Raw genomic sequence first — 26,540 nt, 5'->3', positions numbered from 1 at the left:
GCCTGGAATGCCCTTGCCCAGAAATCTGCAAATGAGTTCCTTTATCTTCTTCAGGTCTCGATGCAAACATCACCTTCTCAGTAAGGCCTTCCCTGACCAGCCTGTTTCAAATTGCAACCCTGCCCCTTTCTTTATTTGTATCCTCTTTCCCGTCTTCATTTTCCTCCAGAGCTTATATCTCCATGTAATATTCTATATGCTTTGCTTACTTAATTTATTTTCTGTGGATTCCTCCACTAAAATGGAAGCTTCATAAGGGCAGAGATTTTTGTCCATTCACTGCTCTATCCAAGCGTGTACAACAATGGCTCACACAAGTAAGTTTTTCAATAGATTTCTGTTGATTAAATGAATGGTTCATTCAATCAGGGTTATTCTCAAGCAAACTGATGTAAATCTTTCGTTTCCCAATCATGATTTACCCTCCCAAGATGCTTTCTATAGTATCCATGATATATTTCTGATGTTTTAGCTTCCATCTAAATCTATCCAAAAAACATTATAGTTTATACTATGCTTCACAATCTAGCATTTGCAGACTTGTTTGTTTTTTTTCTTAGTATCCCAAACTTTAAAAGTAATCTTAATAAAATTACAGTTTATTTTTTACTCATTTTGGGGGGTGTCTTACTTTATTTTTTTATTTTTGTTTTTTCTAAGATTTTATTGGGGAATTGGGGAGGGGAACAGCCAAGCCAAGTTGTTGTCCTTCAGTCTTAGTTGTGGAGGGCGCAGCTAGCTCAGCTCCCAAGTCTAGTTGCCCTCCCCGCCTGTCAGCTGCTCAGTGCAGCTCAGCTCAAGGTGCTGTGTTCAATCTTAGTTGTGGATGGGGGCACCACCATCCCATGTGGGAGTCGAACCAGCAACCTTGTTGTTAGGAGAACATGCTCTCAGCAGCTGAGCCATCCTGCCACCTATTGGCAGCTCAGCAGCTCAGTGGCAGCTCAGCTCGGGTGCACAGGCTCATGTGGGAATCGAACCGGTGACGCTGTTGCTCAGAGCTCGAGCTTTTAACCAACTGAGCCACTCAGCCAGCCCTTACTTTATTTTTGAAGGTTCTTCAATACTTTGCATTCCCGAAGAAGGAAACAATTTTCCTAACTTATCTTAATAACTCCCATAGTCCTTAGTACAGCATATTACACATATTAGGTACTCAATAAAATTATTCATAGGATGACTTCCATAAACAAAATTGGAAAAGTAGTCTGAATGTAGTCTAAGAACTCCAGAATCCCTATTTTTATATACTATAGTCAGCTAGAGGAGCTACCTTTCTGAATATATTTTATTCATATATTATTCATCATTCATTTGGTGAATATTTATTGAGGTTTTATTATGTGCCAGACACCTCTCTAACTGCTGGAAATACACAACAGAGAAGAAAACATTAAATCCCTGCCAACATCTTGGCCAAAATCCTGAGATTTAAGATTTATATACAGCCAAACTTTAAACTTATCACCATCATAGAATGAACTTAGGGTTTATATATCTGAAATTTTATCCATAAAAATATTGCTATTACTACCGAAGTAGTAATACAAAAATTTAGGAATCAAATTCTGTACAGACACAGTACTTTCTCAACACTGTCAGCTGATAAATTTTGCCTATGGTCAACTATCTTGCACATTTGGAATACTGAACAGTAGTCTACGGTCTATGATGATCTGCAGTATTATAGAAGCAGTCCTATAAGCCATGCTGTTTGTACTGCTTGCAGAAGATAAATCTTGGTTCCAGAAATGTGACAATATAGCAACATAATTGGCTTTCAAGATAATAAAATCTTCCCTGAATTTTTATCTGTGTCTCCGCTTTCATCACATGCATACCAATTTCATCATCTTCCTGGAGTAGCATAATAAGAGGATCTTTACAGAAGTAAACATGTAGAGAATACTTAAGCTATTATGACAAGTTTGGTTTCTTAAATAATCAGCAGGTTCTAGGAAACAGACTACTTTCCCTGCAAGTAAACAGTAATTCTGTTATTAATTTCTGCTGTGTTGCCCTGTTTCAGAGCTTTCCTTGGTTCATGCAACCATTTTTACCAGTTAAAGGCTTCTTGTCTGAACATAGTTTATCAGTATATAATAGGACAATTGCAAAATATCTTCTATGTCATATAGTTTTGTCTTTGGCTGAAGAATAACAGTAATAGTGGTTGACAGCTTTTCTGCTGTAGTTGTTAAGTCTGTCCTATCAAATGCTGTTATTATTTCTGAATATATAATGGAAAGTTGTAAACAAAACATTGTAGACTTCTAATTCCCAAATCAATCAAAGCCTTTACCACATTTGTTCCATTTTCAATGGTAATCGTATGCTGATTTTCCATTCCATAATGTGTCTTCTATCAGATTCATTTTGTTGATAGCTATTTGCAACTAGAAAACTCTTCAAAGGCAAGGAAAGCAGTGATTGGTTTCATTGTTAATTTACATATTAGCACTTTAAAAATATTTGGGGATGTATATGCTTATCTAATTGTCTATTGCACATAATTTTGAAGTAGACTACGTAATGATACTACCAATAATACTAATTTGTTTGTATATAGTAAAATAATTTAGGAAAATATATTTCAGTAATATGTTTTCTAGGAAGAATCTTGAACATAAGATCAATAACTTAAACAAATTTCAAAACTCCTTGTATTTCATGTATTGAAAATGAGTGATAATCTATATCAGTGATCTTGCTGAGCTTTTTTTTTTTAACCTTCATGGATTCAAAATCTCAATAATAAAAAATTGTTCCTAAATAATCATTCTTTAAGTGGGAAAATAAACATTTGATGTATCTATTTTTTTCTTCATTTTCTTTTTATTTCTATATCTGGATTAAAGATGGCTTATACTGGATGTTTTCGTGAATGATATTAGAGGGTTTTTTCCCTTCTTGAGATGGCATAGATACTTTTGAGATATTCCATTATTATTTCATACTCACAAGTTAGGGAGTATTCCCAACTACGGCATCCCTTTGAAGGACTTATAGTTAAAGAGAATTTAATAACTTACAATTAAATTTTATTCTTAAAAGTAATTTTATTTAATATTACCAATGTAAGTATGTCAAACAATTTTACAAAGATCCAGATTTCAGCATAGTCAATTGTGTATTTACTTCATATTAGTTAAATTTTTAGTATATTTCTTGACTATAAAATGCTTCTAACATTATTCCTTACACTTACCTACCTATTGCATTCTTTATTATATTTGTATTAATATCAATCTATTTATTAAACTTTAGAGTTCTTACTTTTTTACAGTTTTTACAATTATTTTTAAAATTTTACTCTTGCAATAATAAATACATCCTATAATTTAGACTAAAATGTTTTAACCCATAGAGCACATAAGGAGTAATTTTTCACTCCAAGTGGCATATAAAATGCCCATATTACTTACTACATATGATACTAAATAATCTAATGTTTAAAATAAATCTAAAGGTCATGCCTTGTTGATATTAGCAACATTATTAGATAGGGCAGTTAACATGTGTGCTTATACAAATATTTATAATATTCATTTCTAGGATGTCAGGACAATTTTAAAGTAGGCATTTATTTAGTGGTCCTACCAGAAGGTGAAGGCAAGTAAAAGATCTTGGTAAAATATTGAAGCTAAACTGAATTTTATTTCTAATAAATATCAGGATGCTATAAAGAAAACTGATGTAGATTAAAGGAGCTAGAAAGTGAGTGGGTAGGAGAGGGTAACTCTTTACTCTGAGTGGTCAGGTAAGGCCTCTCTTAATGAGGCGATATTTAAACAGAGACTTAAATGAAGTAAGAAAGCAAACTATGAACATATCTGAGGGGGATAATTCTAGGCAGAGCGACCAGCAAATGCAAAATCTTTGAGACCGGAATGAGACTTGCTTGCTTAAGGAATGAAAAAGGAGGTCAGGGTTACTCGAGCGTGACATAAGGAGCAGTGCTACTGGAAATGAGGGTAAACGCGCAGCCAGGGACCATGCTATAGGTTTATGAAGGCTTTTTGCTAAGAGACTCTAAATTTAGCCTGAGTCCTTGAAAGTCTGTGGATGATTCAGATTAGGGGGATGTGGCGCTAAAGAAATGGTAAGACTTTGACATTAGAACTGTGGGTTTGGCTGTGGGACATGGGAGAGAAATGTGAAAAGTGACTTCAAAGTTTTGGCCTGAGCAATTTGTTGAATCTTTCACTGACTTGAACGGTACTGTTGATAGAGCAGATTTCTTCGGGAAGAGAGAGATGGCTTTACGAATTAAGAGTTCTGATTTGAACATGTTAAGTTTAGATACCTTTTACACATCATGGTGAAAATGTTAGAGAAATAAGTGAAGGAGAGAGGTTGGAGTAAGAGACTGAAAGTTGGGAATCATCAGCATATAAAGAGGGTCTTTAAAATCATAGGATTGACCAAATAGTGGGCAAACGTGAGATTTCTGTAATATTGAGAAATCCAGGAAAAAGGAGAGAGGAATCAATAATGACAGGCTAAGTAGTACTAGTCAGGAAGACAGAAGAAAGACTTGAAGACTGTGGTGATCAAGAAGCCAAAAGGTGAAAGTCATCAACTGTGTCAAATACCATAAGTGATGTTAGACAGTTTTTCTAGGGAGTTTTGCTATGAGGTAGCACGATAAATAAGATGATAGCTGGTGGGGAGAAGGACCAAGGGAGTATTTTTAGTTTAGTTTTATGTCTGGTTTTTAATATGGGAGATATTTCATCATATCTATATCCAATAAAGATGAAAAAATTAATGATATATGAAAAAAGGAAATAATTTTAGAAGTGGAATTCTTGGAAAGATAAGAAAAAACAGGTCCCTGTGTACATGTGGAAGAACTAGCCTTAATTAGGAACTTGGACGAATCATAAATTATAAATTGTAATTGATCATTAGAAAGGGACCAATAAATAGGATGGACCCTATAGATCCCTGGCTTGTCACACTAAAAATTAAGTCCTGTGCAAAAGGCCATTACTAATAATTTTGTTATTATTAGTTATTAGAACCTGTTATTATTAGAACCTTGTCATTATTAGTTATTATTATAGTTCAGGTTCTGCATGAACTCTGTTTGGGTTTAACCTGTGCAATTTAACTCATTCCTGTTTTTGGAAAAGTCAGTAAAACAACAAAGATAATCAAGTTTTATTCTCCAAAATTTTCTCTGCAAAGTCGTAAAAAAAAGAAAAAAAAATCACAAGATTCTATTGAAAAATAATACTTCCTGTGTCAAACATTGAGCCTAAAAACCTCAAGTTATGGTTTTGGGTTTTTGCAAACTAAAAAATACCATGTTTACCTAGACTTTCCAGTATTTTAATAGGTGCATATATTGGGTTAACTCACACTGCTAAGGGTTAAAATAGGAAGAAAATACTAACATTATGTAGAAAAATTAGAATATTAAGTTTAAAGAAATAGTGAGAAAAGGGGGAAACTATATTGTCTATAAATTTTTCCACTGAAATAAATATGGGTGTTCATGTTGTGTATATATTTTTCCTCAATACCATTTAGCAATATCAAGTTCCATTCATAAATTAGTGTGTGGAGAAATTTTCTAGTCTAGTTAATACTGTTTTTAATAAGATATTCTACAAGAAAATATCTTATTTTTCTGTGGCTTCAGGCATACTGCTAACCTATCATTCACATTCTGTAAGATGGTTAGCATCTTCATGGTGAAATTAGAATGAATAAAGGTTAAATTACCATAAAAACAATGCCTCATTTCCAAATATTGGGTTGTCGAAAAAGTCATGATGTATTTTTTTCTGTTTTCGTTGCAAAAATGCGTCATGACTTTTCCGACAACCCAATATGATTTCTGTGCCTTAGGAGGGGAAAGCTAGTGATCAACCCTCCGTCGGGCGCAACTGATCTCACAGATTGTTTTGAATTTGTGTTGATTTTTACTACTGAATTTATGTAATAAACATATATTGTTTTTACTTTGTGGCAAATTAAAATTTCATTTGAATAAATAATAAGCATGCTTACACGTTATTTTCATTCATTTTCAATTAAATAAATAAATGTCATACACATCTAGTAGATACGTTGCGCCCAAACTCGTAACTTTTGCATTGCGTCAGACGGAGGGTTAAGAAACCTTATCCGGCCTGCTAGGGAACCAGATCTACATTGAAGAGAGTAGGGCAAAGAGAAATTTTTGTATTCTAGGCAGCTTTCAGCATATCTTTAGATGTGATGGAGATGAGAATGTCCAAGAACATCAGAATTGATTTATGAGCATATGATGTTGAAGTCCCTCTCAAAAGCCAACACTTAACCTCTCTCAGAGGTGTTTGGTTGAGATAAATTGACTAAAAATGGGAAATGAAAATTAGGTTTCTTAGAGGGTTTGCCCTGAAAAACCCTCAGAAAAGCAACATCAATGAAGTCCTTTATGAAAATTTTAACCAATTCCATGAAAAATAAAATACAGTTCTTGACTTATCTTGACCATAGATTCTTTTTTACTTTCTTCATTCCTATTGATAGCATGTAGAGCTCTCTATATAAAGGTAAGTTATATTTAAAAATCAGTTGTGTTAAAATGGTAGAATTAGGGAAGACATCTTTGGTGTGCTATTTGAACAGAGACCTGAAGAAGGTGAGGGAGTTGCCCCTCATAGGTACCTGGCAGAAGAGAGTTTCAAGCTGAGGGAATAACAAGTACCCTGAGCCAGCGAGTTTTTTGAGAAAGGGAGGCTGGTAAACAAAGAAAAGGTGGTCAGAGAAGTCATAGGTTAAAATGTTATGGTTTGAGGGAGGGAGGTTGGAATTGGGGATGGGCAGGTATTGAAGGCCTTGTATGCTATTGTAAGGACTTTGGCTTCTACTGTGAGTGAGGCACATGTGATAATTGTTATGTAATTATGTGACTATGTTACTAAAGTGGTAATTATTATTAAAGCCGTAATTTTACTCATTGAATTTGATTTTGCTCAGCCTAAGCCCTTTCCATAAATAATATTAAAATAAATCATTTAATAGTATTTTTACAAGTTGATACTTTTCAGAGCTACCCAAAATTGTCAGATTGGATAAAACAAAATCCAACCATGATGGCTATTAGGCATCAGGGCTAGCACTTTAAATATAAACACATAAATAGGTTATGAATAAAATGATGGAAAATGATGTATTATGATAACACTAATCAAAAGAAAGCTTGTGCAACTATATTAATATCAGGCAAAACAGGTTTCAAAGCAAAAAATATAACCAAGGGATAGTGAGGGTTATTTTTTAATGATAAAGTGATTAAATCATCAAAAGAACATAATACTAAACTTTTACATATCTAATAACAGTTTCAAAGTACAAAAAGTAAAAGTTGATAGAACTGTGAGAAGAAATAGATATATCCACAACTAAGTTGGAGATTTCAAAATACCTCTCTCAATAATTGACAGAATAAGTAGACAGAAAATCAATAAGGATAGAGAAGACTTGAACAACATTATAAGTGAAATTAACATATTTATAGAACATTATAGCCAATAACAGCAGAATATACATTCTTTTCACGTGCACATAGAATTTTACCAAAGTAGATCTACACATACACATAGATCAAACTAGTCTCAAATAATCTAAATGTATTTAAACTGCACAAAGTGTGCTCTCTGACCACAATAGAACTAAGTTAGAAATGAATCCCAAAAAGATTTGTAGAAACTCTTCTAATATTTGGAAATTAAATACCTACTTTAAATAACCCATAGATCAAAGAAGATATCAAAAAGAAAATATGAAATTAACTTAGCTAAACATGAGTAAAAATCAAACCACAACACATAAAAATTGAGAGATTCTGTGAAGAATTAAAGTCAATGTAAATGGATAGCAGAAACTTAATGGACAGTCCTAATTGCAATGTATTCAACCCACGTTTTAAAAAGTTCTCTAAAGTTGGTAGGCAAGGTAATGTTGCTAATGGAGTAGGTGAGGCAAGAAATTATTTTTTTAAGGATGGTGTAGTCAAAATGATTAGATCTCCAGGAAACTGTTCGAACTCAATCTTGATCTCTTGAACATTAATCAGATTTTACATTTCATCCCAAAAGCCTATTCAAAGATTACTTGAGATTGAGAGTCAAAAAACTAAAGACATGGATGAGATTGCTTATTTATTTTTCTCCTATGTTTATATAATATAAGTAGTAAACCTAATGCACAAAATTTAAATAATGATATAAACCCAGGTTCGAGTTTAGGAAGAAATTAGACTCAAGGAATGGCAAATATTTAGTAGTACACCCACTATTCTTGAAGTTGATGTAACAAACTCTAGAAAGACATATTTTATTTGTCTTTAATGATACTGAGGTTTTAATTCTAATATAATTTCTGGTAACCTACCTTTCCAATGAGCTTCAGTTTATTACTATCTACTCATCCATGAATTGAGAAACTTGTTATACCCAGGGTTATTAACATACTAATAAGTTTTAATGTTTTGTTTACTCCAGTCAAAACAATTAGAAGAGTTACTTACTTTTATTCTGGATAAATTAGATTTTAATTCAGGGTGAGTTATTCTCAGACCCATAAACCTCTAAATTTAAACCAAATTTTTCTGCAGAAAAGATGAAGGAACATAAAAGATACATTGAGAAGAATGGCTGCCTAAATTGTTATTTATCTTGAACACTTCTTTCCAAGGAACACAGTGCATTAAAACAAAACAAAATGGCATCAGTTTATTAATTCATTTATTTTATTCTAAATAGTTGCTAATACATGTGAATGAAGACAGTCATTAATAGGCTATAGGTAAAACTCAGCTGAAATGATATATTTTTATATGCTTTCTCCAGTATCTGTTCTGTGTATTCAAATAACAAATTACAGAGTTGGGTTCTTAACTATGAGTACATTTTTACATTCTAATAAATACATTAGGTCATGAACATTTTTCAGTGTCATTAAATATTCTTCAAATACCAGTTTATGTTGTTATGTAATTTTGTATTGTATTGCTATACCATGATTTAATTAGCTAATTTCTATTATTAGCTAATTTTTATTTTCTCTATTCTATAAATTCTATTATGCTTCAAATTTCTTAATTTAATAAATAATTTTAAATGAGCAAGCCATATAATCTCTTGATTATTACCTTAATTTATATTTCAAGAAAATGAATTAATAAAATGGCTTGAATACTTTTAAAGCTTTGGCATATTTCATCAAATTGCTTTATAGGAATATTGTACCAGTATACACTCCTACCAAAATTTTGTCCATGTTGCACAGTTACCAACATTTTAGCATTATTATTCCTCATTCTGCTATTCTGATGGGTAAAAACATATCTTAGTTTTGAAATTTACATAACTACTAAGGATGATCCTATCTTACATGTTTCAATAAGCTTAAATAATATACCATTGTGTTAACATTATTAATTCATTTTCTTATTTGTAGGAAACTATTATATTCAAACTTTAATAAAGTAAAAATCTGATTATCTACTACACTCTTAATTTTTAATTAATTTGGACATATGCATACATTCCTGGCAACAACTCTTTTGGAGTTTTTGAATTCAAAGTTAATTTTAAGAATCCTAATGAAATAATAGTGTAATTTGAAATAGTTATAATGTAAATTTTTTTCAAACAACTATTTTAAAATAACAAATATTGCATGCAATAGAAAAGGGTCATGCAAGCATATTTGTTGACTATGTTTAGGTAATGAAAATAGAAGGCAGATAATATTAGGAAAATATTTGACAGGGAATAGACAATATTTACTAAGCATAATTTTAAATTATTTCATTGAAAATTGATACTTTATGAAGTGTTATTATAAAGGATAATGTCCAAGATGAAATAATTATACTGTGTTAAAGAGATCTCTTTTTAAAGTTCTTTCTACTTTTAAAATCAACATATTATTAATCAGTAGGGAGGACATTGGAACACTTTTGCTACAAGGTAGTAGTACTAGCCAAATACATTAGGATAAAATCCAAACACACTAGCTTTGACGATTTTAATTTCCCCTATTCTAGACCTGGTTGACAGATGTAAATGCTTGGGTGGATAACAGAGTGTTACAGTACATGAAACACAAATTTTCTACACCATAATAAATTAACACAGTTTTTTCTAGACTGTTAATAAAGCATTCAAAATGAATTACTTCAGTAAATGACAATTCTGCAAGTTTTTTGTAGCCAACATTACTGTGGTATCATCTCTGTACACCAGCTGAAATAACAGACTTATTCAGAAATCATCAGTAAGCTGTCTACCTCTTGAGGCACATTAGCACCTGCAGGAAATAGGAAATATTATAGAAAAACAAATCACTATAAGATAGCCTGAGTTTATTACTTGGCTCCAACACTTACTATGTGACCTGGGGCGGGACCTTAAGCTTACCATACCTCTATTTCCTCATTGTCAAATGGGGATATTAATACTAACTTTTAGGGCTGTAGTAAGCATAAAATTGGTTAATATATGGAGAGCATATAGTAAGTGTTGCACAAAACTTCATGTTGTTTTGTTATTTGTTCCAAATGGTAATTTTTACTATACTCATTAAACAGACTTTGTGATGATGTATATTTCTCCAAATGGAGTGTAAGTTGATTTACAAAATGGCAGATAACTACAAAAGACTATTTAAAAACACCTTTTAACAAAAAATTATTTCTTCCTGGACATGAGCCTCCACTGTAATACTTGATTCGGTAAAGGGGCAAATGTACTGTCAAATCTGGATCTGGAACACTAGTTCAGTTTGCATTGCCAGGACTTGGGGACACTGGGACTCTGGAGTTAGACTGGCATGCTCAGTGTGTCCGAAGCCCACTTTGAGAGGTGGGTCATTACTAGAAGTGCTGACCCAAACTGATACGCCATTTATTAGATAAATTTTCATATTTTAAACTTTTTATTTTGAGTAGATCTTTCCAACAAAAGTTGTTCAAGGAAGCTTTTTTGTGTGTGATGGATGGATATTATGTCAAAAGCTGAAACAGACCTCACAATGTATAGTGGAAATTTTTTTTTTCCTAGACACCATTTCAAAGCATTTGGAAACTGCCTAATTATCTCATTGAAAATGACTTCTGCATAATAATTTTTAATAGATTTCTTTATTTTTCCATTTTACAAAGTTTTAAAATGTGTGTGTGTGTGTGTGTGTGTGTGTGTGTGTGTGTGTGTGTGTGCATTTTTTTTCTCTTTTAGAGCTGGGTAGAGAGAGCTGAAAAACAGGCTCTTCTCTCTGATACACTTGACCTATCAGAACTCTTCCACCCAGACACATTTCTCAATGCTCTTCGCCAGGAAACTGCAAGGTAATTAAAATGAAATACTTTATTCATTTGCCCATGAGGGCAATTACACTTTACTTTATTCACTACTGATCGCATTCCCTTAACTGTCAAGAAATAATTTTATTGTTGAATCCAGATAGTTGTATTATTTCTTAATACTTGACTTTTAACAACAGTTTACTTTTAGTTTAAAAGATATTATTTTTAATTATGGTATGTATATTTATTAGAATTAAAAAAGGTAAAATTTAATTTGTAAAGTTTTTATCATTTATTTATTTAGACCTTTTGTGCCCAGGATGGTAGGCAGAAGTCAAATGGAGCTAATTAAATGTAAATGAATTAAGTAAAATTAAAAATGTAATTTCTTAGTCATACTGGCCACATTTAAAGTGCTCAAATAGCCACATATGGCTAGTGGTTACCATTTTGGACTGCATGAGAACATTTTTATCTTTGCAGAAAATTTTGTTTGACAGTGCTAATTAGGCTTCTTGGTAGGGAACAGTATTTGATAGTTAAGATAAAGTTCTTTTTTATAACAAATTTGGATTATCATATCATATAGTCTATAATTTTTAACAAGATAAAATGGAAAAAAAGAGACATTTCCAAAAATATGCTGGACAAAATTTAGTTGTTTAGTGATTCAGGGGGATTTCAATTTGTAGTACCTCAAGATATATTATAAATATTAATATTTCAGGGCCAGCTGAGTGGCTCAGTTGGTTAAGAGCTCGCTCAAGAGTGCGAGCTCTGAGCAACAGCAGTTCAAGTCCCGGCCCGAGCTGAGCTGCTGCTGAGCTGCCAAGAGGTGGCAGGATGGCTCAGTTAAAAAAAATAAAAAAATAAAAATAAATAAATATTAATATTTCAGTTCAGCTAATAAACATTAATTGAACATCCATCATATGCCTGAATTTGAGGATTATGGTCAAAATGGAGGATGTAAAAATGAAAAAGAAAGGCCCTATCCTCAACGAACTTACCCAGCCTTGAAGAGGAAACTGACGTAACCAGTTAACTTTAAAAACTTAGTCTAAAGTCTAAGGTATTATACATAGCTTAAGAGATCTTATAACTTGCACATTGTAAATATTTTAATTTTAAATAAATAGGAATATATCTATCTTCTCTTACTCTTCATATTTTACTTCCTGAGATTTCTTTCTTTCTGACATTTGATGCTTTACTTTTACAGGGCATCGAGCTGTTCTGTGGATAGCCTTAAATTTGTAGCTTCATGGAAAGGTCGACTGCAAGAAGCAAAGCTGCAGATTAAGGTATTAGACTAATTTTATTTTATTTTATTTTATTCATTTATTTGTTTTTATTGTGAAATAAACATTTTTTTAAATTAGTTTCAGCTGTACAACACAGAGCAATAGTTACACTTTTTACTCCTCAAAGTGACAACCCCTCTCCCCCAATCTGCTGCCCCACTTCCCGTATAATACATATCTTAGACTAATTTTAAATGTTTATCTGAGTCTAAAAATTATATTATTACCAACTGTGATGAAAAGATTCTGTTAACTTCAATCTCAGTCACCTATCTTTACATTGTAAGATCTGCAGAGATAGATTGTATTACCTATGAAAAGTCAAGGTAAGTTAAGATTTCGCATGGAACAACGTGTATGAAATACAACCTTCTCTACTGCAAAAAAAAAAAAAAAGAATCTTAGAAATACAGCATATTTGAAAATGTAACTTTTGGTTAAAAATGATACAAATTTTGAAATTATGTTAGATTACCTCTTCTAGTAAATATTTACAATAAAATATTTATAAAATGTAATATATGACAAGAGACCAAATCTTGTCCTCAGGGGGTTTACAGCTTTGTGAGTACATTAATTCACTGTTAAAATCAAGCCATCTATGACCAAAAAAAAAAAAATCAAGCCATATTTTGCAGTGTAAATATTCCTATCTAGCTTTCTTGTTAAAAATCCATTACTTTGGGCCGGCCGAGTGGCGCGATGGTTAAGAACTGGCTTGGGACGCCAGAGGGCCCCGGTTCGGATCCCACATATGAGGGCCAGTGACACTGCCCTCCACAGCTAAGATGCTGAACAACAGCTCAACCTGGAGCTGGGCTGCCGTGAGTAGCCGGCGACGGCGTAGGCTGCAGCCCCTGTGGCAGTGGGTTGCCATGGGCTACTGTATGTAGCCAGCACCCAGCGTGAGCGGCCAGCAGCCACAGTGAGCGGCCGTCCAGAAGCCGGCGACTGATCTGCCTCGCCCGGGAAGAGCGCAATGATGGTGCCAACTTGGGCCAGTGAAGCAACGTCCCCCACAACTAGACTGAAGAACAAAACGACAGCAACTTGTCTGTTCCCCTTCCCCCAATTCCCCAGCACTGTTCCCATCCCCCCAATTCCTCAAAAAAATCTTTAAAAAAAATCCATTACTTTTATAATAACAGATACTAATAACCAGGCAAGTGTTGATAACAAAGCTAATTGAAAGGCTGTAATGGAAATCCTTCATCCCAAAACTCCAGACTTCTTCCACATGAGTAGCATTCTCCTCTACCATTCTTCTTTCCCATTCCCACACATAGAATTGTCCTCTTAACATTTTTCCCGCTGCTAATGTAACACCTTGCGTGTTGTAGTATGATTACTCAATACATCCATATTAGTCTGTCTTTGAGACTATAATGTCATTGAAGACAAAGACTTTTATCTATCTTCAGATCCTCGGTATCTAGTCCTTTGTATCACATATAATTCAATTTTTTAAATAAATTAGATGTAAGACTATAGTTCTTTAACTTAGTTAACCTTAGATAACTAGCTTTTCAGAAGTTCTATTTATATAGTTCTAGTTCCCAGTTCAACAGCTTTCTTTTCATATCACTATTACTGTCTGACATACTATATAATTTATTTATTGTTTGTTGCTTGCTGTCTGTTTTACTCCACTAGAATATAAGTCCCATGAGAGTAGTCATTTTTTTCCAGTTTCATTGTATGCCATATATCTCAAACAATAGCACATAATAATCACTCACTTAAACCCTTGTTGAATTGTTGACTCAAGGGCCTACAATGGGAGAGAGGCACCATATTAGGTATTAATTAGCATCAGCTACCATGGTATAATGTGCCAGAAATTTGATCATTAACAATAAGCTATATCTTTCTCTTTTGAATATAGATTGCTACAAAATTCTTCCTTGAAGCTGAAGGAATTAGAAAGGCTGTCTTTCATATCTTTGCATCTTATTTTAACCTTAGACTCTAGCCCATAAGGAGAACTCCCTTAGCTATTAGTGGTGGTCATACTCTGTTGCCAGTTGTTAAGGAGAGGGGGGGGCACATATGACAAATAATCCAGGAACCATGTACTTTACCTGGTTTTGTGGTCTCTGGCGGCTGTGAACCACACACATAATATATAGTATCATTATGCAGATATAATGGTATAAAAAGCAAGGGAAAGGAGTTTTATTCTGTGTCAAGGTGTGTTAATATTCCTAGTACTATATTGCCCCTGTTTTTACAAATTGGGAATAAAATTATCTACAACCTGAAAATCTTAAGCTTATGCATTCTGTTTTGTAGATGGTGAAAAAAGACTGATAGTAAAACAAGATTCTAATCTTAGGTCTCCAAAAAAGAGCCATGTGACTTTTTTAAGCAATTAATGGAGCAGTTTAAGCCTTTGTTGTCTCGTTTATCAGTGGATTTCAATAAATTCCTTGACACATTTATTATGAGGATCTCTGAAAAGCTGTGTGTATGTGTGTAATTTTTATTATTTCTCTTAATTCAATTTGGATTAGGTTTTATTAGGCAATATTTATTTTTTAATTAGAAGCAAGTGTTTTAATATAAAGTTTTATACTTTTAGCCGGTAAAGCAGAATTCTTCCATTTTTCATTTAGCATTCACAAAAGATATTTTATTGTTAAAAACTAAAATATTCACTGGTAAATATACAGGTATTTAGGAACATTATAAGTTTAATATACAAACGACTTTAAATTAAGAAGCCATCCCTACACATGACATTTAAGGTAATCCAGTAGAACTTTTCATCTCTGGCTCCTCATTCATGTGATCTAAATAAGCAGTTTCTAACTTCCTTACCTGCAGTTTCTGGGAATATTGTCAGATAAAAAGTCTTTGTAAGCCCCCGCTGTTTGCAGTTGGCAAAATCAGTAAGTAAAGCAATACACTTAGGTTCCTATTAATCATATTTTCAACAAAAGTATTATTTCAAAAGGAAAACTTTGGATTTGAATTATATTTGAATTTTACTGTCACTCTAGAATTTTTCAATATCTATCACCCCAGACTGAATTAAACCAGTGAAAGGTTCAAGTAGGGCTGTTTTCCTCAAACCAACCAATATCTCAAACCCACTAGACCTACTTAAGAGACATGCATATGTTGATTTTTAGATCCAGAACATGGCACCTCTGAAGTTTCCTTATGACCTTTATTGATTTATTATTTGTTAAACAGAAGTTGTGAAACTTGGTGCTGGGAAATGTACAAATCAACCTCCTGTTCAGCTTGCAGGTTAGATCTTGCCCAAGGCTGTGAGGGGCTGCCCTAGCATATCTGGGGAGCTCCCAGCTCCCTCCTTTACTACTGATGCCATCACACACTAAAGGCAAAACGTGTCTTCTACGTTGGCAAATCAGGCTTAGTAAACGTATTCTAGGCTTGTTAATAACACACAGTTCCCTAGGATACCTGGAAGCTGCTGCTCCTTTGGGACCTGGAAGCATCGTATAGCCACTTAGCTGCCAGTTGACCTTAGCTGGATCGTGCCAGGCTAACCTGCCCATGTACTGAGTGGCTATTATACTGTTCATATTTCAGTTCCCTTCCTCATAGAGCTTCTCAGGAAATGGAAGTTAAAAGAATGAAGCAATTATATACTTAGACATTTGAGGTTTCTTAAGGAGAATGTGCTCATCAGAATTAGGTGTTAGCTACATACTCTCTGAATGAGTGTGAGCTGCCAGTTGTAGCTTATCAACCCAGCAGGGAAAATTTACCAGAAATGCATATATACATACATACATACATACAACCCAAAAAACAAAACTTAAAACAAAACACTTAAACTATTGAGATTAAGTCATGAAACGGAAACTTAAGAATCTAAACCTACCAAGTATTGGCAAAGCTGTGGCATAATGTAAATTCTTATAAGTGACAAGTAGGCATACAGAATGCAGAATTACTTTGAGAAATAATTTGCCAATATTATGGAAGCTGAGACTATGGTTCTATCTAGCAATTTCATCTCTATAGCTAGAGAAAATCATGCAGAGGTGTAAAAGAGACACAATGTTTATTGCATTGGTTTTTTGTTGTTGTTGTTGTTTTAAGATTTTTATTGGGAAATTGGGGGAAGGGGAACAGACAAGTTGCTATCCTTTTGTTCTTCAGCCTAGTTGTGGAGGACGTTGCTTCACTGGCCCAAGTTGGCACCATCATTGCGCTCTTCCCGGGCGAAGCAGATCAGTCGCCAGCTTCTGGACGGCCACTCAGGGCGGCTGCTGGCCACTCATGCTGGCTGCTGGCTACACACGGTAGCCCATGGCAATCCACTGCAGCAGGGGCTGCAGCCCACGCTGTCTCCGTGACTCAAGGCAGCCCAGCTACAGGTCGAGCTGTTGTTCAGCATCTTAGCTGTAGAGGGCAGTGTCACTGGCCCTCACATGTGGGATCGAAACCGGGGCCCTCTGGCGTCCCAAGCCAGCTCTTAACCAACGCGCCACTCGGCCGGCCCTGTAGTGTTATAATTGTAATTACATGACTTAAATGTTCATTAGCAGAAGAATGGATAAATAATTTGTTGTATGTTAATACAGCAAAATATTGCAGCTGTTAAAAATAAAATAACAGAATGGATGCCCTTAGATCCAATGATGAAGGAAAAGAGTAGGTTGAAAATGGTACAATAAAGTATGTTACCCTTTATATACAGTTTGGAAATGTGACAACCAATGCTATTTATTGTTTATGGGTACATACATACTTAACAATCATGGAAAACTAAATTCAGGATAATGACTAGGTCAGGTGAGAGCAGAGGAGGAACAGGAAAGGCAAGGTATATACAGAGGACTTCAGCTATACCTGTAGGGTTTATTTAGAAATATGGAACAAACGTGGCTGTATGTTCAAGTCTAGTAAAAATAAGTGGGAAGAACGTATAAGTTTAAAAATGGTTTTATGATTTCCTGTGTGTTTGAAATATTTTTTAACTTTTAAAAGGAGGGTTCTGGCAAATAAAGCAATATGATAATTTATGAAAATAAAACTCAGAGTTTAACATGAACTTCACTGTTAAATCTAAGTTAAATTCATGTTAAAGTCAGAAGTATGCAAGAAATTCAACATCATGTCTAAAATAAATTAATGGCTTTAATTATGTTTTCAGTGAACAAAGTCACTACTCTTATCTTTACTAACCCCTTTTGGGGTGGGAAGCTAGGAGTTGAATAAGATCTTATACTTATGAACAGCTCTTTCAAAATAGATGGAGTCATGGTAGTTAGCTATTTGGAATATACTTATGCAATCACGGTCAGCCTGATCTACACTAGACCTTTAAATTGCGGTTTTGAAACTGTAAACAAAACCAAAATTTTTTTTTAATTTTCAGATGTTTTAGTTGGAGGTTCAAGTGTGACTAACATTATTTGAGTACAGATTTTTTTCTTTTTGATTTAATGATCTTATTCTATTTTTGTCTTGTTAAATTGAAAGCTATGCATTTATAAGCAAAAGAAGAATAATTAGAGAAAAGTATATTATGACAAGAGGTGCACTTTTTAGATGCCTTTCATTTAATTATTTGCATTTGACTCAAATAGTATATTTGTTCAGATGTCAAGAGGCAGCCTGAATGTGGTTTTTTTAATATGATATAAACAGATGAGCTCTGATCTCAATAATTATTTCTTTGCATCTAAGGGATATGTGTCATGTACAATAAGACAGTAATAGCTAACACAGACTTCTAACAAACTTTTAGTAAAAAGTATGAAGTATGCCCTATAAGTGTATATATATGTAAGTGGAAGTAGCATTTTTAAATGGTTTATCATTTAATGGTGAAAAAGAAAGTGAAAGTACAGCATTGATAAAATTAGAAAGCATGCTCTACCACATCACCTAGTTCTGTGATACGTAAATGAAGTGATAGAATAGACTCAATTATCTAGAATATGTAAAATTTGGAAAATTTTGCATATTAAATATTATAGGCAAACGTTCTTTCGACTGGAATTATTCACATAATTTCCACTCAAACATTTATTTTGCCTCACTTAAATGGATACATTATACGAAATAATTCTAAATGTCTAGAAATTAGAAGATGGATTATAGTAAATGAACAATGATAGCTGATACTTACTGAGCATTTACTATATATCAGGCAATTTTCCAAGTATTATAAATATTTTGTTAGAGGGGAATTCTTATTTCTCACTCCTGTTGTTTTCTCCTATGTGGAGGGAAATTGACTAATGTGGATACTTGTAGATGATCTCTACCTTCTACCTCTTCTACCTTCTGCCTTCCCAGGAAAGGAGCCACTTTATCTGACTATGAGCTTGGGTCAGGAACCCGTCTGAGTAGTGCGCTTCCATTATGCTTTCCTCTTGGGTCTGCCATTCTGCTCTGCATCTTCAGGGTAGCCTGCCCTTGGCACAGCTGGCTCTTTCACTTAGTCCTGTTGTAACTACAAGTCAAACCTGCCAAATTCTTGAGTTTAGTATTAGGAAGTCCATTTGCCTGGAGACCTGTTATATCCTCCAAAATTTTTTTTTCCAGTAATGTAATATTTTGGGACTTTCTTCTTTTACTCCTTTTTTTAATGTAAAGCTCCAGTTGAAAAAACGGTACCATTTGTTGATACCACTCCAATCCCTGATATATTACTATTTTAGTATATAAATAATTGGGTATTGCTTTTTGTCATTCTTATTGTTTGCATTTTATTTTCAGGAACAAGAATGCCTTTACTTTAAATTCTGCAAATTTACCTCAATTCCAAAATAGGGTAGTGATAGAATATATATAGAGAAAAGGACAGATTTAGAAGATGTTTATTAGAAGTGACAGGACCTGGTAGTTGATGGCATGTGGGAAGTTTGGGAAAAGGAGCCAAGAGTGTTACCCAGGTGTCTGATTAAGCAACTGCATGGTCAATAGTGTCAATTACTCAAATAAGGCTCCAGAGAATAGTATCTCTGACCCCACCCACCTCCTGGTTGAAGAGGGAAGTGATGAGTTTATACCTCATATATGCATATTACATAGTCAAGTTGTGACACTATCAATAGGGACTACCTTCATAAATTTCTACATAGACTAATTGAGCTTAAAACTTAATAAAATTTCTAGAAGAGGCCTTAAAATAATTATCTTACCTAGAGGGTTTCTAGCACTGAAATTAGCAAGTCCTGTCTAAATTTTAATTTACATTTTTTCAAGGTCAAAATACTTTAGCAAATCTTGAAGCAGCCTGTATATCATCACATCCGTGGTTTAGTAGAAAGAATATTGAATTTAGGGATTGAATAATTCTATTTTTTACCCCAGCTCTTTATCAAAAAATTGCTTTATCTTTTCCATGCTATAGCAACCTTTATGTAAAATTTGCTACTCAAAACTGTTTGTCAAGGTGTACACTTTGAGTTACCTCCTCCAACCTGAACCATTTCCAAACTATAATATAGCTGAAAATCATTTTAACTCTTCCATCTTAAAGTGTTATCTTGAATCTAAATTCTATATACTTTCACTTAGTATGTTAAAACTCAGGTACTATGTAATATTTATTAAGATTGTTTATATTATCTATCAAGTTCAAATTATGAGAATGTAGATGTGGCTCTGAATACAAATACTGACTCTACATTTGTTGCCTGTAGATAAACTCAGGGTAGATTAACACTGTAGAAACTAAAAGAATGAAAATGTATGAAACTATGTTACCAAAATAATTATATTTACATAATTTCTTAAATATATGTTTAAGAAACATACATTTATACTAAGGTTAGTTAGAGAAAGAGATTAACTCTTTCTCCCTTTTTATTCTTTTTTAGCTCTGTATGGCATGTCAAATTTTTTGCATTAAATTCTCTAAACTTTTTTCAGTTCTTTAAAAAATGATGTCAAAATTCCAATCAGGGAATACATGTTCTTGTTCTATAATTATATTTTTCTTTCCCCCTTCTGGAGAATGAATAACTTTTTGGCTTTTACCATTATATTTCTGTTACTCTAATGCCAAGACACCTGCAATTATATAACTGATGACATTTGTGTTTTTTACTACAATTATTGCTAAAACTGAGAATAATTCTAAAGGAAATTCACAGTGAACACTAGTCTAGGTTTCCACCTTCTTTATTGTCATATAAAATACCATCATCTTTGTTTTCATATTATTTGGAATACACAGTCACAATGGAAAGTATTGACTTTGTTCTTAAGATATAATACAGTACCTCCTGACACTTCAGACTTTAATACAGATTTTAATGGTTTATGTGTTTCCATGGCAGATCAGTGGCTTATTACTGGAAGGATGCAGTTTTGATGGAAATCGACTTTCTGAAAATCAGCATGATTCTCCTAGTGTATCATCAGTTCTCCCTTGTTTTATGGGCTGGATTCCACAGGTAATGTATTTTTTCTTTCTTTTTTTTTTGGGGGGGGGGGTAATGTATTTTTAACAGGTACAAGTTTTAATTTAAACAGTTCATTCTTAGATTTTATCTTTTCAATCAGATATTCTTGACCTAAGCATTTTTGTTTACTTTCTAATCTTACATGTATTTAAACAAGTTTACAGTCAAAATACTGTGTACTTTTCATTTTTAAGGTGAAACTGACTCTGGGTGGTGAGCACACAATGTGATGTATAGATGGTGTATTACAGAACTGTATACATGAAATGTGTAATTTTAGTAACTATTGTCACTCCAATAAATTTTAATTAAAAAAATGTGTAGGACATTTTTAAATCTCAATTTGTTATGGAAAGAATAACATTATAGTTTTTAATTTCTATTTAATTTGTAGCCTAATAAAAAACAAGCCTCTAATGAAAATGTTCCTTTTATACAATGACTACATTCCTATTATTCTCAGCAATGTGCTAAATGCTTTATATACTTTACCTCATATACTCTTCAGAGCAGCCCTGCAAGCTGGCTATCATTGTTCCCTTTTTTTTTTTTTTTTGGCTGAGCCATCCTGCTGCCTGTTGGCAGCTCAGTGGCAGCTCATCTCGGGTGGGCATCAAACCGCTGTTGCTCAGAGCTCACACTCTTGAGCAAGCTCTTAACCAACTGAGCCACTCGGCTGGCCCTCACTGTTCCCATTTTCAAATGAGGAAATGTGTGCTCATAAGTTAGATGACTTCCCCATAGTCAGACATGCAGAAATTGACAGTATCCAGATGTTAATACGCATCTGGCTTTATATCATACCATGTCACTAGGCTGCTGATAGGCAGGTGAATGAAAACAGTCTTGACAAAGAATTATTTGGTTAATTTTTCCCCTTTTGAAACATTCAATTATGAAAGAACTTTCAACAATGGAACTTGAGGGATATTTGCCTTTAAACTAGAACATAGATGTAGGTGAAGCACATAACTTTTACTTAATATAATCTTAAAATATAAGTATGAATATGTGAATGAACTTTAAAGTTTTGATCCTAGATTTAATGACCAACAAAACTTTCATATATTGCTTTTACTAAAAGAAAATGAGTTTTCTCAATGGGAAATAGTACCTTGAATTTTCCAGTTATTGTAGTTCTCTATAAAATAAAAATCAAGAGCATCAGAATATTTTTAAATACACAACTAATAAAATTAGCAATAATTAGAAGTCATTACTCAGAGAGCTAAAAGGGCATCCCCTAACTTAAAAGAGCATACAGTTCCATGAAATCCCCCATTTTCCCCTCTATCAGCTTCATTTTCTCTAGTATTAGAAAGATATACTAGATAGAGAAGGGAGAAGTGTAAATAATCTATATTTGATTTCACTCTGGCTATTAATTCCTTTAAGAAATTTTTATCAAAAAGTTGGTAAATTATGGATGGTAAACATTAGGTATGTGAGCCAAATTGAAAGTGAAATACAAAAGTTAAGGCTGGAATTTGCCAAGGGTTGTAAATGAATCTAAATTACATGAAGTTTAATTTTCTGGCAAACAAAATTAAGAGCTATATAATGACCATAATAGAGAAAAATAGTAGGATATATGTAAAGTGGTTCACTTAAGGAGAAAGTCCAGCAGTAAAAATAGAACATGAAGAATAACTGAGTAGGCATAAATGCAGAAGAAAATGACCTAGAGCAATACCCACATAACTGACCACAAACTGCATGCAAATCAGGAATATAACATTAGGGAACAAAGCCAGTCTGTTAGTGGGTTGTATGAAAAGCAACATGACATTACAAGATATTTATCCCTTCACAGTATTTTACTTCGTGTATCATTTCTATCCAATTTTATTACCACACTTTAAAAAGTTAGGAATAGAAAGCTAAAAATAATTTAATTTGAAATATACGGTAGATCATGTAAAAAGAGGTAAAATGAATTGGTGGAGTATTTAGCCTATAAAAGAGATGGCTAGAAGATAATCTGAATTTTTTATTGTTTTTATAAAAGGGATTTCCCCCTAGGCTTTTGTATTTTTTCATGACATGTAATGGAAGGATTTATGGTGCTTCCACACTCCCTTTTTTCCTGTTTTACGGTGAGCCTCTTCTTTCCAAATAATCTTACTACTTTCAGACTGTCTCTCCTACCTTAACTAAGGAGAGAATATGAGGCGTAGTGTTGCAGAACACAAAATTTCGGAGCCCAGCAGACTAAATTCCATTCCCAGCTCCCAAACTTAATGAGCTGGGTGACTTGGAGCAAGTAACCTTACATCACTGAGCCAGTTTCCTCATTTGAAGGCAAAGATAATGATGTTTCTGTAGGACCATGTTGAAGAATAAATAAGTTCCTGTGTGTGTGAAGTACCCAGCACGGTGCCTCACACATGGTTAAGTCTAATTTATCCTGATGCCAATATTTTAAAATGTTTTTTTTTATAATAGTATGATTATTTTATATAGTGCTTCATAGTTTACTAAGGGCTTTCAACATCATTAAATACTTGCTAAGTTTCTATATACCATATATTCTGCTGAACACTGGGGTTACAAAGATAAACAAATGTCTTCCATCTGGTAACCTAAAAATAAAAAAGTCTTTCAAAGTCAGAGGCAACCAGTGTTTATTTGAGATCAGTAACGATAGCTATTTGGGATGCACTGCAGACAGAAGCCCACATTGTTCCAATTTAGGAGACAAAGGCAAGGGGTATTTATGAGAGGAGGAAGGGGAACAATGACTGTATTTTGCCGTGTATAATGTGCACTTTTTTGCGCAAATTTGTGAGGGGAAAAATAAGGAGATGCATTGTACGTATGGGTTATACTAATTCCCATAATAAAACATATATATATATATATATGTTTTGAATTCTTTTTTTTCCATTTTTTATTAGTTTCAGGTGTACAAAACAGTGCAATAGTTATACTTTTTACCCCTCACAAAGTGACAACCCCCCTTCCCCAATCCACTGCCCCACTCCCCCCACCACATTATACATATCTGTTACAATTCCGTTGACTCCACTCCACTCCCCAGACTATACTCCACATCACATGAATATATGTGTGTGTGTGTGTGTATACACACACACACACACACATACATATATATATATATATATATATATATATATATATATATATAAAAGTATAGTTGATATACAATATTATTCAATGTCAGCTTCAGGTGTACAGTGCAGTGGTCAAGCCTCTACGCCATCCATGAAATGGTCCCTCTAACAAGACATGTGACCATCTGACACCCTACAAAATATTTACAACATCATTAATTATATTCCTCGAACTGTCTTTCATATCCCTGTGGCAGTATTGTAGTTACCAATTTATTCTGTCTAACCCCTTCCCCTTCTCCCTCATCCCCAACCCCCTCCCATCTAGCAACCATCAGTTTTTCCTCTGTGTCTCTGAGACTATTTCAGCTTATATTTCTCATTTATTCAGTTTTTTAGATTCCACGTATAAGTGAGATCATATGGTATTTGTCTTTCTCTGACTGACTTATTTCACTTAGCATAATGTTCTCTAGGTCCATCCATATCGTATGGTAAGATTTTCTTCTTCTTTATAGCTGAGTAATACTCCATTGTATAAATGTTCCACAGTTGCTTAATCCAGTCATCTACCAATGGGCATTTCAGTTGTTTCCAAGTCTTGGCTATTGTGAATAGCGCTGCAATAAACATACGGGTGCATCTATTTTTTTGAAATAGTGTCTTGGGATTTTCTGGATAAATACTTGAGTGGAATTGCTGAGTCATAAGGTAGTTCCATTTTCAGTTTTTTCAGATACTTCCATACTGATTTCCATAATGGCTGCACGAATCTGCAGTCCCACCAAAAGTGCACCAGGGTTCCCTTTTCTCCACAACCTCGCCAGCACTTGTTGGTTGATTTATTGATGATAGCCATTCTGACCGGAGTGAAGTGGTATCTCATTGTGGTTTTTATTTGCATTTCTCTAATGATTAGCGAGTTGAACATTTTTTCATGTACCTGTTAGTCATCTGTATGTCCTCTTTAGAGAAATGTCTCTTCATATTTGAATTTTTATTTATGTTTATGAGTTATGTCTAGAAATCAGTAACAATATTCGTATTCAAAATATTGGGTTGTCGGAAAAGTCATGATGTATTTTTCTGTTTTTCATTGCAAAAATGCATCACGACTTTTCCGACAACCCAATAATACCCTGGAATACAATAATCGGTTTTGTTGAACTTACGACGAACTTGAAACAACTAAGAGTTTTTGCCTTCTATAATGTGAAAATATCATAAATTTGTTACCGGTACATACAATTTCTTGTAGCTTGTATTTGTTGTTGTGTTTTGTAATTATTTGTTACCTAAAATTTCTTATACCATAATATGTTAAAAATATTTGCTAAAATTTCTTTAACATACAAAAACAAGTACCTAAATGTAAACAAATAAGAATTTGAATTAAAAAATTAAAACGAAAGATATTTTCCCCTGAAATTTTGGGCCAAAAATTTGGGTGCACATTATACGCAGGAGCGCATTATACACAGGAGTGCATTATACACAGCACAATACGGTACATCAATAGAAAGAAGGCACTTCTGTTTATGCCAGTACCAACATAGTGATGTTAATTGTAAACAATGTTTTAAAATTTTCATTCCAGTAGCCATCAGTCATGTAATGATAACTGCTTTCTTGTTATCTTTGCAAACAGTTCTGTGGGACACACAGTGTTGCCTTGGGCCCAGTCCAAAGGTTATTTTTCCCTGTTTTAGCATCCTAAAGGTTTGAGGCATAAAATGTGCAATGCAATTCCTGTGGCATGGCAGCTCCAGCTCCATTTTAAAGTGGCTACATTTATTTATTTATTTATTTTTGACACATCAAAGAGTCTTCTGTTATGTCAGGGAGCAAACAGGTAAAGAAACTATTATAGTTCAGCATTATATGTACAAATATAGATGTTTGCGTAAAGTGCTTTGGCAGGTCAGGGAGGCCTGAACTCTCATGTGTGAAAAGATGAGGAAAAGTCAGATGACCTCCCAGAGAGAAGAGGTAGCTTCTCCTGGAACTGTCGGCCCAGTATGAGTAAGAAGAGTTCCAGGGCAAATTCAAAGTAGGTAGGGGCAAGTCATTCTAGACAGAAGGGGTAACACATTTAAACGCATAGAGATATGAAGAAAAACTTAGGTTATTCTGAGAACTGCAAGTATGGTTCATCTGGAAATGCATGGTTCGTACCGGAGAGTGGTAGGGGATCTGAGTAGAAAGGAAGGTCAAGACCAGGTATGACAAGCCACACAGCCATGCCAAGGAATTTAGACAATCTTGGAAAGCTATATAGGAAGCTATAAAGAATTTAGAACTGGAGTGTGGTAAGATCAGATCTGTAGTTTGGGAAAATCAGCCTAGTAGTGAGAGGATGCTTGATTAGCCCAGGCTGAAATACAACTACACTTGCGTTTCATAATGATCCTATGAGTTTAGTAGAGCAGGTTTACTCGGTGCTTTACTGATG

The 26,540-nt window shown here is 33.8% G+C and overlaps 1 protein-coding gene across 1 annotated transcript in view; it reads left to right on the top strand.

Annotated features, from left to right (window-relative positions):
• DYNC2H1 (dynein cytoplasmic 2 heavy chain 1) overlaps positions 1 to 26,540 on the top strand; it is a 301,806-nt gene that overhangs the window by 267,899 nt on the left and 7,367 nt on the right. Inside the window, exons 83-85 of the mRNA XM_019665532.1 lie at positions 11,241 to 11,350; positions 12,531 to 12,612; positions 20,889 to 21,005. Coding sequence (XP_019521077.1) covers positions 11,241 to 11,350; positions 12,531 to 12,612; positions 20,889 to 21,005 — 309 coding nt within the window. The remainder of the gene's footprint in view (positions 1 to 11,240; positions 11,351 to 12,530; positions 12,613 to 20,888; positions 21,006 to 26,540) is intronic.

The sequence above is a fragment of the Hipposideros armiger genome, unplaced genomic scaffold, assembly GCF_001890085.2.
Source record: "Hipposideros armiger isolate ML-2016 unplaced genomic scaffold, ASM189008v1 scaffold_446, whole genome shotgun sequence".
Lineage (NCBI taxonomy): Eukaryota > Metazoa > Chordata > Mammalia > Chiroptera > Hipposideridae > Hipposideros > Hipposideros armiger.
The sequence above is the reverse complement of the archived record's forward strand: the minus strand, read 5'-3'. Positions and strand labels throughout refer to the sequence as shown.